Source organism: Nyctereutes procyonoides, unplaced genomic scaffold (assembly GCF_905146905.1).
Source record: "Nyctereutes procyonoides isolate TBG_1078 unplaced genomic scaffold, NYPRO_anot_genome, whole genome shotgun sequence".
Lineage (NCBI taxonomy): Eukaryota > Metazoa > Chordata > Mammalia > Carnivora > Canidae > Nyctereutes > Nyctereutes procyonoides.
Window position 1 is genome coordinate 336,184 of NW_026575036.1, and position 13,628 is coordinate 349,811.

General features: G+C 40.1%; 1 protein-coding gene across 5 annotated transcripts in view; it reads right to left on the minus strand.

The window, feature by feature from the left end:
• RERG (RAS like estrogen regulated growth inhibitor) overlaps positions 1-13,628 on the minus strand; it is a 114,704-nt gene that overhangs the window by 78,905 nt on the left and 22,171 nt on the right. The window contains exon 1 of one of the 5 annotated variants that reach the window (XM_055318926.1): positions 10,489-10,520. The exons of the other annotated variants lie outside the window; for them this stretch is intronic. Within the exon in view, the coding sequence (XP_055174901.1) occupies positions 10,489-10,501 (13 nt within the window). The 5' untranslated portion in view covers positions 10,502-10,520. Of the gene's footprint in view, positions 1-10,488; positions 10,521-13,628 lie in introns of those variants that run through there. 5 annotated transcript variants of the gene reach the window in all.

Here is a 13,628-nt window from a genome sequence, read left to right on the forward strand (position 1 = left end):
AAACCATTAACATACTTTACCCTTGTCAAGATGGGTATGGAGTATAGGAAGACAGTCACGAAAGGACTTAAGTATGATCAGGTAAGGTGAGGAACACTTTGCAGGTAAAAACTAAGCTAATCCTTGAAGGATAAATATTACTTTGCTGAGTGAGCAAAGGGGATAGCTGCTTGTGGTTAGGGTACAAACCCTGTATAAAACTATGGAGGTAGGAAAGAGAATTGTGACTACTGCACCAGACACAGTGAGTCCGTGGGAGTAGAGGAAGCATAAAAACAAAAGTAAAGTGTGGAAAAGGGCTATCATGCTACATGACACCTGAATGACTGATTAGGTTCTTAGCAAGTACCGCTCACTGTCTAGCGCCTTATAAGTTTTTTATTTAAACTTCATGGCACACATATGCACTAGATACAATTATTCTTATGTACAAATGAGAGAACTGAGGCCTAGAGAGGTCAAGAGTGTTGTTTCATATTTTAAGCAGCAGTGCTAGTTCGCATTTGGTCAGACTCCAGAAGCTAAGCATCATCTGCTCCACCACACTGTCCTTTAAAAAAAGATTCTATTTATTTATTTGAGAGAAAAGAGAGACAGAGAGAATGTGTGTGTGTGTGTGTGTGTGTGTGTGTGTGTGTGCAGAGTGAAGGGAGAGGCAAAGAGAGAGGGAGAAGCAGGCTACCCGCTGAGCAGGAAGCCCTATGTAGGGCTCAATCCCAGGACCCTGAGATCCTGACCTGAGACAAAGGCAGATGTTTAACTGACTGAACCATCCAGGTACTTCTATTTTGTCCCCTTTAAGGAGAAAGTGAGACAGCTAAGCAGGTGCCAAATTTATAACTGTAATAATGGCCTCCAACGGGAACTCCTTGCTATATTTTATCATCTATTTCTTCTTTGGAATTATTCAATTAATTCTCTCCTCCCATAATTCCTGGTCACATTGGTCTTGGGTGTGACCTATGAATCAGGATTTGTAAAAGCTCCCCCCCATAATTGTTTTAAAGATTTTTAAAATTTATTTTAGAGTAGGGGGGAAGGGCAGAAGAAGGAGCTAGAGTCCTAATCAGACTCAGTGCTGAACACAGAGCATGATGCGAGACTCGATTCCACGACCCTGAGATCATAACCTGAGCCAAAACCAAGAGTCAGATGATCAACCAACCGTACATTCAGGTGCCCCCCCCCTGCATAATTCTAATGTGTACCCAAAGGCTGAGAATGAATGGAGAGGAGATGCAAAGCATGGGTAAGGAAGCTCCTTAGGGAGCTTGCAATTCAATTCTGTGACCCATCTGCTCTTAGAATCCCTGATTCTGCTAGATCTCCTTGGATGCCTCTACCTTCTGCTAGGGGAAGGCATCTCATTTAGTGCCAAAAACCTCTCTATCTATGTGAAAGCAATGGCATTTGTTGTAAGCATTAACAGAGCATTAAGGGGAAAATTCTGAGGTTGGAATCTCTGAAAAATATAATGCTTTTTAAATACCTTCCTGTGTTGTCAAGGTGTGGTCCTTGTGACCACAAGTAAAAAATTACTACCATAATGCCAAATAGTGAAATTCTTTATTTTTTTCCTGTTCAGCTTTTATAGCAATCCATATCATCTGGATATTTCCTGGACCATGTGCTCAACCCAAAGACTAACCTTTGTGGAAAAAGACATTTAAAAGCAATACATATTTAATTCTAAAACTTAAAATCTTCTTTTGAGTAAGAAGAGATTAGAAGGGAAATTTAAAAAATAGTTGATATCCATCTGATATATGAGAGAATCTGGCTTTGAGTCAGAGAGATGCAAGGGGAGAAAAGAAGAGAAAAGGAGAAGAGAAGGGAAAAGGGAAGGAGAAAGAAAAGGAAGCTGACTGACTCAGAAAAAAGATGGAGAGGGGCACCTAGGTGGCTCAGCTGGTTAGGTGTCCAACTCTCAGTTTCAGCTCAGGTCATGATCTCAGGGTGGTGAGATGGAGCCCTCTCTCTTAGCTCACTCCCCTCACCCCACCGGCCCTGGCACTGACTGTTGAATCTACTTGACATTCTCTCTCCCTCTCCTTCCACCCCTCCTCCCCACCCTCACACACAAATGCACAAACTATCTCTCTAAAATAAAATTTTAAAAGAAAAAAAGAAAAAAAAAGAAGAAATTAAAAAAAAAAAAACACTTGGAGACTACTTCTTCACAGCCATATGAGATAAGTGACAAAGAACAGGCCTTGCTATTAATGAAAATAAGCTGCCAAAGTCCAGGACCATGCGGAAAATAACAAAGCATTTAATTATACAGTGACAGTTGCAGCGCTGGGGATTTCCCGGAGATTAATGGAGCAGCTGGGAAGAGTCGATGGCCCTGGGGACAGCCGAAATGATCCCAGTGAATGAATAATACCCAGGAAAAGCCTCTTGTTAACTTCGCTATTAAGCAGAAAATGGTGGAGGACCTGGGTGCCTGGTTTGTTTTCTCCTTTCTCTTCCTATTTAAAAAAACTTAACACAGGGGATAGCTTGGTTTCAATTAAGATTCCTACAGAGATAATTAGACTGTCTAATTTATCTCTCTCACCCAGTCTCTTAACCATGGATAAAACTTCCACTACACTGGGAGTTAGGATCAAGATAATTGTTGAAAAGATGGGAAGGGCAGAAGAATAGATGTTATAAAAATTGAGCTTCTAAGAGGTGATAGAACAGGTGTTCAGATCAAGAATTAGGATGAGACCATGATGAACCCCAAGTAAAAGATACTATTCTTTTTGGAGAATAAGGCTTACAGTGTAAGGAGTAAATGCAATATTCAGCACAACCATATGCTAAATATTAACATACTAATACAAAATTTAAATTTGACTTGACTGGCAGCCAGAAAGTTCCTTAGGTCTGGGGTCTTAGCACCATTACTAATTGGCCCATATGTCAACGACCAGCTATACCACTGTTAACGCTTAAGTCTGACAATGTCTGATACTAATGTGAATTAAAGCCAAATATATTTATTGCTGCTTCTTGGTCATTTAGCTATTTTTAATAGCAAAACTAAATACTCTGAGACCTTTTCAATTGTCCTAGGAGAACTACAATGAAGTAAGCATTTATTATTCTTTTATAGGATTGTATCTTGCTTTCCTTTGCATTATCAGGAAATAAACAAATACCGAAGACACAAGGACCTAGAAAATTTCTTCCCATTATAGTAAATAAGAATAGATGATGCCAAGCTGGGTCACAGAGTTCCAGAACTAGAATGGGTTCTTAAACAGGCAGTGGTTTTATTTTAAGGATGAGGAATAGATATCCAGAGACATGGATTATTTGCTTGCCCAAGGTCACAAGGCTAATCATGGCAAAGTCAAGACCATAACTTCTGTCCCCACCCAATCCAAAGTTCATATACTTCTACCAGCATTTTCTTTTTCTCACACGGTCAGCTTCTCCTTGGTGAAGAGATGTTTATCTTTCATTCTCTAATAGAATAAGCTTTTGACAAAGGACAAGAGAGCACACTCTGCTCAAAGATCCAAGCTTGGGTAAGCACTGTCATGTCAGTTGGAAAAGGTCACAATGTTTCTACTGATATAATAAGGAAGTTACACAAACACACGTACAAAGATTTCTAATCTACTGACATTCTTCTTTGATCATCATGCATGAAGAAATGTCCAGAAAAGAGACAGTATGAAGTATATCAATGAAAAGGGAGTGGTCTTGGGATCAGTTCTTGCTCTAACACTAATGCCTACACTAATTTATCTTCTCTACACTTTGGCTTTACCAAACAATGGGAATACATTTTACATATTTAGTGTGAAGATAAAAAATGAGTTAATTGTATGTAGTATATAAATGATACATATAATGTGTGTTTATACCAATAGCATATTAAAATTGTATGTAGCATGTAATGTGTACTTAATAGTAAGATTTTTATCTGTTCTTCCTTAACAGAGCCTTTCCAGCCAAAATGATAATTATTAGAGAGAAATAAATGTTCTAGAGAAGGAGGAACCTATTATTCCTTCCACAATTTTCTACTCACCACTGGCAGGAGTTAAAAGAACACCCCAGACAACATGTCCTCTCAGGAGAGAGAGAGAGAGAGAGAGCACTCTTGGTCTCTTGACATCAGTGATCAAAAGAAGCCAAGGTTTCCCATATTGTCCCTCTTCCCAGTAAGTCAAGTAGAACTTTCTGTGATGATGGAAATGTTCTCTATTTACACTGTCCTTCCCAGATTCTTTTTCTTTTTCTTTTTCTTTTTTTTTTTGTTCTACCCAGATTATTGAAATAGCTGCCTAACTCTTTCTCTGTCCCACCCTTGTTTCAAATCTCTCTGCCCTAAATACACACCCTATTGTATTCTTAGTATAGAAATCAGAACAGTATAATTAAAATGCAAACCATATCATATCACTGCTCTGCTTAAAATATTTCAGTGGCTTTTCATCTCATTCCAGTAAGAGTCAAAGTTGTTACACTGACCTATAAGCACCTATATGGTTTCACCATCTTCTAGAATCTCTCTGACCTCTTTCCCTTCCTCCATTCCACTCCTCTCCTCTCCAACTAAATTGGCCTCCCTCTTCAGTGTCCTGCATACATAGAACCTTTGCACTTACTGTTCCATTTGCCTGGAATGCTTTTTATTCAGATAGCCAACCACAAGACTCACTCCCTCACTTTCTTCAGATCTTTGCTTAAATGACATCTTTTCATTGAAATCTTCCCTGATTACTCTTTAAAATTGCAACCCTCAACACTGTTTCTACTCCCATTTTTAATTTTTTTCCATTACAGCTATGATCATTTGACATAATTTGCATTATTTTTTCTTATTTTATCTCTTCCCCTTTAGAATGCAAATTCCATTATTTTTTAAGTAATTGTTCCTTGTTATATTCCCAGAGTTTGGACAGTGTCTAGCATACAGTAGGAAGTAAATAAACATTGGTTACATAAATGTTCTCTAGCTAAAATATGAGGAAGAAGGAGCTTCTGGGAGAATTTGCATGACCTTCACCAAAGTGAGGGCTAAGAAGTGGAGAGCTTGGTGAACCTCATCATCAAAAGTTCATGGAAAAGGCAGAAAGCCATAGCCTTCTAGCTATCACCAATTTCAGTAAGGATACAAACCAGGGAGCTTGACATTAACAAATCTCTATAATTTCTTAGACTGTGTACATCCCCAAATATATTATTTTCATAACAATCTATTTTTTAATGCTTTGTGTTTTTTTAAGTTTATTTATTCATAAGAGACACACAGAGAGGCAGAGACACAGGGAGAGGGAGAAAGGCTCCCTACAGGGAGCCCGATGTGGGACTCCATCAGGAGACTCCACAATCACACCCTGAGTTGAAGGCAGACGCTTAACCACTGAACCACCCAGGCATCCAATCTATTTATTTCTTAGCATTAACTTAAAATGTTAATTTCCTTAGTAACAGGAAGACAGGGAAGAATTGAGGTTACACTATATAGAGTCCAGGCTAAGGATACGATTAGAGGGGTTTGAAGAACTGTAAGAATTAAAGCAGATAGTGATAGTTTAAATAAAACCGTAAACACCCATTAGGTCCATAGTGCCTGTGGCAAGTGATACAGGATAACATGGGAAGCCAGCTGGGGTCTACAGTGGGTCCTCAGGATTTCAACAGAGAGAAGGCCTTTGGGATGCTGAAACACCTGAAAGCAAATGTCATTGGTAATGGGTGCCCATCATTTTAGAGAGATCCAAAGGTGGTAAGATGTTTCTTGGTTTGTAAATTAACACACTTATAATACTAGAACCAAAGGAAGATTTTGATATTTGGAACATCTGGGTTAAGTACCTGAAAACATAAGGATAGATAAAAACAAGAAGAAAGACCCTTGGTTTAAGAGTTTAATAATGGACAGCTAAACATAGAAAACACAAAAGAGAGGACAAAGTCATCCAGAGCAAGTAGATTCAGTTTCTGTGACTGCACAGCAAACTGCATAACAAATTTAGAGGCTCAAAACACCCTTGATTATCTCTTAAGTTCCTCGGGTCAGGAGATTCACCAGATTGCAGAGTCAGTTGGGATTGTGGTCTCATCAAAGACTTGATTTGGGCAAGATACACTTCTAGGCCTCTTCAGGTTGCTGGTAGAATTTCAATTTTGGCAGTTGTAAGACCCATGCTCATTTTCTTTGCTGGCTGTCAGTCAGGGGCCATTGTCAGCTCCTAGAGATTATCCATAACTTTTTGCCGTGCAGCCCTTTCACAACATGGTGTCTTATTCCTTCAGAGCCAGAACAGGGGTCTCTCACTTCAGTTGGCTGAGATGGAGTCATACATGATGTGACTTAATCATAGAAGTGACATCCCACTCTTGCCATTTTCTATTGGTTAGCAACAAGCTACAGTTTATGCCCAAACTCCAGGGAAGGGGATGTAACTCATTAGAGACGCTCTCCAGGTATGTCTGTCATACCCACACAAGCATCATCATAGAGCTCCAGATGATTACGTTTGAGTCACAGGCTGCCACTGCCATATATGATAGTGTGGATCTATGTGTAGACTAAGAAATGATGGACGGATTCTGGATGGGGAACTGAGCATTCTAAACAGGAAGTGTCCCTCACCCTCGCCACCATCACACAAAAGAAACATTAGCTTCTGTTCATTATACCTTCCGGAAATTTCTCAAATCTGTCCAGGTTCTCTATAAAGCTCACCACGTGTCAAGGTCTTTGCCATTCCTTGCTGGGACTGCTAGATCAGCTTCCTAGCTGGTCTCCCTGAACCTCTGCCTCTGCCCTATCCCTCTTTATAATCTATTCTCCACACAGAAGCCAGAGTGATTTTTCTAAAACATAAATATGATAGCATAGCTCCCCAATAAAAGCGCTTTACTAGCTGTGCCTCTCATTTTAGTTACAAACTTCTTAATGTAGTCTGGTTTCTGCTTCACCTCTTTAGCTCCCCCTGAGCTCCATGATCCATTGCAATTGGCGATGCTTGTTGTTTTTTCAAAAGTTCCATGTTTTTTCTTGCCTCCACTCTTGCTCTGCTATTTCTTCTGCCTGAAACATATCCCTATACCCCTCCTGCCTCCTCTTTCCCCAAGCAACCCAGACTTGCTAACTTGTATTCATCTTTAGCTCTGTGATCTCTGATTCCCCAAGCCTAAATTAAGTGCTGCTTCTGTGTGTCCCCACAGAACCATGCACCTCCCCTTTCCTGGCACTAGTTGCTTTATCAGGATCTACCTGGTTTATTAGCTGCTAAATCCCTGAAACTAGCAGTGATTCAACCTAGGGCTGCTGAGTAGCTGTTGAATGAATAAATGACAAGTTTTATGATTAGCAGCTATCTTGCCACTGTCCTAAATGTCTTACATTTATTTTCTAGTGTTGAAAAGTATAGAGAGATAACTAAATATCACATATGCAAGGACTTCTTGTGTGGAGATAATTTTAGACTTAAAAGAGTCGTAAAAATAGTAGAGTTCCCTATTCCTTTCACCCACATTCATGAAATGTTAACATCTTACATAACCATAGCACAATGACCACAACTAAGAAATTAACATTGGTACAGTACCATTAACTAAACTACAGATCTTATTTGGTTTTACTAGTTTTTTCAGGAATGTCTCTCTTTTTTTTTTCTCCCCTTCAGGATACAATGTAGGATCTCATGCTGCACATAGGATGGCCACATCTCCTTATTCTCTTCCAATCTGTGACAGATCCTCAGTCTTTCTTTGTCTTTCTTGACCTTGACATTTATAAAGAGTACTGGCCAGCTATTTATATAGAATGTCCTTCAATTTGGGCTTGTCTGATGTTAATCTGTGATCAGATATGAGATTATTGGAGTTACTGGAAAGAATGCCACCAAGAGGATGTGTCCTTCTCAGGGTATCGTATCACTATGGCATTATGCCCTCTTCCTAGTGATGCTAACATCTAGGACTTGGTTAAGGTGGTATCTGCCAGGTTTCTTCACTGTACAGTTACTATTGTTCCCTTTATTATTTTTTTTGAAGATTTCTTTATTTACTAGAGAGAGAGTGTGTGCACATGGGCAGCGGGGAAACGACTCTGTGCTGAGTGCAGGTCCTGACATGGGACATGGGACAACAAGAATTGTATCCCACAACCCCTACATCATGACCTGTGCCGAAATCAAGGGCCAGATGCTCAACGCATGGAGGGATGCCCCTGTTCCCTGTGAAATATTCAGACTATGCAAATATCTTGTTTCTGCTTAAACTTTTACCCACTAAACCCACCCATGGTTGCCTGCAGCAATTATTACCATGGTGTTCAAATGTTCTATTTCCTTTGTTCATTCTTTAGTATTTAGAATTTCTTTATAAGGAAGATTTGTCATTTCTTCCTCTTTTATTTCTTTAGTCACTTATTTGTTGTAAGACTATACTTCCAATTGCTTCTCGGCCTTTTGGCTAAGATCAAGTGAAGACTATACTTCCAGGGATCATTTCATAGTTTGTTTATATCAGTATGGATGCAAGAATATCCATGTTTTCCCCCGGGGTTATAATCAGTACTATTACTGGGTTTATGTTCATATTTTGTTCAAATGATTTCAGTTCTTAGCCCTGGAAGCCCTTTCAGGTTAGTAGGCATGCCTCCATGCTCTGTTTTCCAGTTCTTCCTTACTTTCTGACACCACAAGATATCCAATGCTCATCTTTCATTTGTCTGCCCCAGCCCTGGAACCAACCACTTCTCCAGGGAATCCCGATTCCTTTTATTAGAAAATTATACTTGCCTCTCTGAACTCCACACCCATTCCCACACTTCCCGCACTGAAATCCTCTCTTCTGTTTCCCCTTAATATGATAGTTTTAGAAACCTATAAGGATCCATGACATAATAACAGACATATGAAAATACAAAATAATAGAAAGGGTGCTGAATTTAGAGCTGGAAGATATTCCTGATAATCTAGCATTTTAACTCTGAGTCTGGTTTGGATAGAAAATATATTGTAAGTAAGAGCAAGTATAAATATCATTGCAAAGGAGGGAACGCTGCCTAAAAACACTTGGCTATTATTTTCCCTGCATGCATTCTCCTGTTCCTAAATTTCAATGGAAGGCAAAGGATTCAGGTTATTATTATACTACAAAAAGGAGTGAATCGGTGAAAAGAGCCTTGCTTCTTTTTAGTCTCTACTTTCCCACCCCTCCCCCAAAAGGATTTGAATCTGAGATTTTCCTTTGCCAGCAGGAAAAAAAGTAAGTACCTCAAGAACAATCAAAACAATGACTCACAAACTGTGCAAGGATTTAAGATTATTTCCCTGTTTTGAGAACTTTGGGGGGGATTATGCTAAATAATATACTAAAGGGTAAAAAAGAGTGTGCAGCTGTAGGACATCTATGCTCGCATGACACACATTCACAGGATCCAGGCTGGACTCTAAATAACAAACGCTGACTTCCTTCAACAGCACATTCCAGGCCTGCTATTAAGGAAGCAATTTAAGTATGATCATAAATGATCATTTAGAAGTCACTGGAAACTGATCTTTTGAAGCACTCTTTCTCTACTGTCTCATATATTGTCTGCTGCTCCCCAGGTCTCAAAATATATATGTTCTCCCCTCAGAACCTATGCTTTTGAAAATAGCTTTTATTAGGTGGAATGTTTTTAATTAAGAAAAAAAAAAAAGAAGCCTGATCTCTTGAAAAAGGTTGGTGTTCAGTAAAATCTGTACTAGGAATGTTTCGCTCTTTTACTAGCATTCCATTATCTCAGATTCATGCACTATATATACAGTTTTGGTGTTGTTTAAAAGCCTGTAGCCCATCTCTTCCAGGAATGCTTAACACGATGTCCAGTTTACAGCTGCCAAGAAAGGAGTGCTATTTTGCTGTATTGGTTAAAAGCAATTCTGTTGACCATAGCAGGACCTCTTGCTGTGTCCATACTTCACCCTCTGGTTGCTGCACGATACTGGGTTGATTGTCTGACCACTGAGAACTTGATGAAATCCATAAAGAAAATCCTACTGGTGGTTGTCAGGTTCTCCAGGTATAATTTCCACAACTATCTCAATATCCACCAGTTAAGCAAGATCAATTTCCAGGTTGTTAGATGGCACAGAGTAACTTACATCAAGGATTCACCCTCAACATATATCAGAAATTGAGAGTTTTTTTTTGTGTGTGTTTCTTAAGGATCTTTACATATTGTCTTCCAATATATTGTCTTCCAATATACAAAGACTTAACGCATTCCCCAGAAAGTTAGAGCGTATCAAATTAATGTTTGCAAAGTGACTTGGGTAAAGTCCTCCTGAACATCATTATAGTTGTGGCGAATGACAAGTAGGGAAAGATTCTAATGAGTCACCCAGAGATGGTGGCAGAATGGCAGAGATTCCCTCACTGCCTTCAAGAGGGTTGCTATGGGTAAGGTCCAATATGGGCTAAGGATTAGCCTAACCCAATACAGATGGAATGAGGTACAAACTCTTTGAGACCCCTTACCTGTCCTTCCCATGTTATGTACAAAGGCCACTGTCCCAAATGCCAAAGGTACCTAATTAGGAAGTAAAGAGTTGGATCATCAGAGACAGGTCATTATTAATCTCCAATCTTTCCTGCCTACTCATCTTCTTCCTGCTAAGTAGGTGACCTTCACTCTGCTCTGGGGATGATTGTGTATCCTGGTTCTGAAACCATTCATGGAAAATCTCCATTTACTTTCTTAATGCACAACAAGTTTGGCTGTTTTGTTTTTTTGTTTTGTTTTGTTTTGTTTTTGTTTTTTAGCTGTTGGTTTAGTTAATTGCCCAAATCCATCAGCATTTATTTGTCTCAAACTGAACTGAGGTCAAAAGAAAATCAGTTCAGGAAGGTGGGAGGAAATCAGAGTTGGCTGCCATATGGCACCAAACTGAGGCAAGCAGATACCTAGAAGTTGCATCACTGATGATAAATACACTATTAACATGCCTCCTCCCCAGAAGGCTTGCAGCTTCAGTTACCATCCTATGTTCCCATCACCAAATCACATTTAAATTGGATTTATGAACAACTTAAGATGGAGAGCCACTCAATCAGATGGTTTTATGTATCTTGAGATATTTAAAATAAGGTGGACAGACAAGCATGTGAAAAGGACATAGCTGTCTACCCAGAATGCTCACTGGACTGCATGCATGCTTTACCCACAGCAACACTCTCAAAGCTGTGTGACCTTTGACTACCTGAGGAATATGAGCCAATGACATCTCTTCTCCCTTCATGACATTTAAAATCTGGGAAAGAAATGGCTATTCCTCCACAAATTATGTCAGTAAGCCCTCTGCAGTCAACAATTTGTTGAACAGGATCCATCCTGAGTCAAGTTAGAAAGCAGCCCAGGCCTAGAGATATGTGGGATATGCACACCATCCATGTGAAATGGTGTGGATGCAGAGGTTTTGTTTGTTGATGGAAAAAAGGAAAACATTTTGTTCTACCCAGGCACAGCTTTTCTGACTGAAGAGTTGACCCTGGACGAAGATAATTAACATTAACTTTAGCTTGCTACAAGGCTGGCAGAGATATGCTGGAAAATGACCCCTTGTCTTAGCCAATCTTTTCCCTTGAGAAGTATTTCTCAAACAGATGCAACCCCCAGCTCAGGCTCCATATGAGTGACTGTGCTTGAGTTTTAAGCCCTCGTGCAAAGGTCAGTCAGGTCTCCTCTACTTCCAAGACTGTGGACCTCGCACCCAAAATATGCCGAGTCAACTCAAGCAAACATACAAGTGAAGAGAAAGCTTTTGGTGAGTGGTGAATAGTTAGTTTACACTGAAAACAAAATCCATGCCACCTCTCTCGGATAATAAATCGTTTTTTAAAGACCTGCAGAAGTGGTGATTCCCCAGTTGCAGGCAGTAGTTCATTCAAAGAAAGGGATTTTTTACCCCTATTGTGTTGTACTGGAGAGGAATAGCTATTCTTCAGCATTCACAGTTTATATTTTACAAATACTGTGTGATCCTTCTTAACTGCTGACACTGAAATAGAAGAGTCCTAGGTGAGAGCAAGAAGAGAGGTGAAAGCAAGGTCAGGAACAAGGGAGAAAGTTGCTAATCACAAAGTAAGGTGGAGGGGTTCCATCTCATGTATAATAACAATTGCTAACACTGACTGAGCTTTCAGTAGTTGTCAGGCACTAAGTATGCTCATAGATTATTCCACTTAACACTTACAATGACACCTGGGGCAGTCTTTCATTCTACACATATTTATTGAGCAACTACATACAATGTGTCAAACACTAGTCTGGGTGCTGGGGCTGTTGAACGTGTCATAACACAAAAATGCCCGTATTCTGTAGCTTTCATTGCAGGGAAGCCAAGAAGCAGTGCAGCCAGGATCCGAATTCAAGAAGTCTGGCTACTGAGCTATAAAATTATTATAGTTATTAGCAAGGTATCATAAAATGCAGCCTCTTTTGGAGGCCAATGGGAATCTCATAAATCACCAATAGTTAAATGTGAAACAACTGGGAGATATTTGCATTCTCTGATACTACTGGATTGGCGAAATTGAACTACTCTCCACTAGGACAGTCTAAGCAGGCAAGGCCTAGAACTGAAGAGAGCTAGCATTTGCAGTCAGCGCTCCTGGGTTCCAGTTCTGACCCACCATTCACTACATCTATGCTGTGGGCAAGTTGCTAAACCTCTTGGAACCTCCATTTACTCATCAGTAAGACAGAGATCATAACAAGACCTAAATGGTGGTGCTATGATGAGCCATTAGGTGAGGTATTATAAGTAAAGTATTTTGTAAAATGCCTGGTGTTCTGTGAAGGAAGCTATTTTTATTATTCACAGTTTAGGGGCCCTCAATGCTAGACAACAGAATGTTCTCATGAAGCTAACTTAAGTCATCTTAGGAATGTGAGCCCTGCACCTTATAAATTCAGTATACAGACCAGGGCACACTACACCCATATGTCTTCAGCATGTGTGCTCATGGGGGTGGGCAGTGCACAGAGAGTGGACAGGCTGCCCTGCCTGACCCAGGGCACTATTTAGCCTGACTCAGAGGCTGAGCAACCTGTATTAGGGAGACTGGTTTTCATCCTGTGCCACCAGCTTTACTTCCTTTAGGTGTCTGCCCTAAAAAAGCCCAGGTTATCTAGGGCCCATAGAAAACCAAGATGCCTAAAGATCATAAACTGCTTTGTCTATGAGGATATCACTTGGCCTGGATCCCCATATTCAATGCTTCAGTTCTCTTTAGTGGTGAACTAAACTCTCCCTTTTATCTCTCTTACTGTCTTCTCCCTTGGTGAGGATGCATCCTTTGAGATATGTGCATGGTTTGAACAACTATGGGTATAGCCTCCTCTCCTATGTGTACCATTCTCTAAGGTAGCCCCTCCTTTTCCAAGAGGGGTGCAGGACTCCAGTCCACCCAGAACATGCCTCACTCAAATGATCACTCACTGTGATGCCCTGTACTTGGAAACTAACTAGCTATGATTGTTTAGGATTTTGGTCATCTCCACTCGGTTGGTCTCCATGAAGTCTTATTAGGACTCCATTCCTGAGTTTTCACAGACTATTTTGAACTTCGGGGCAAGGGGGCAAATGTAGACACAGACTCAGAGAACTTATTCTGGA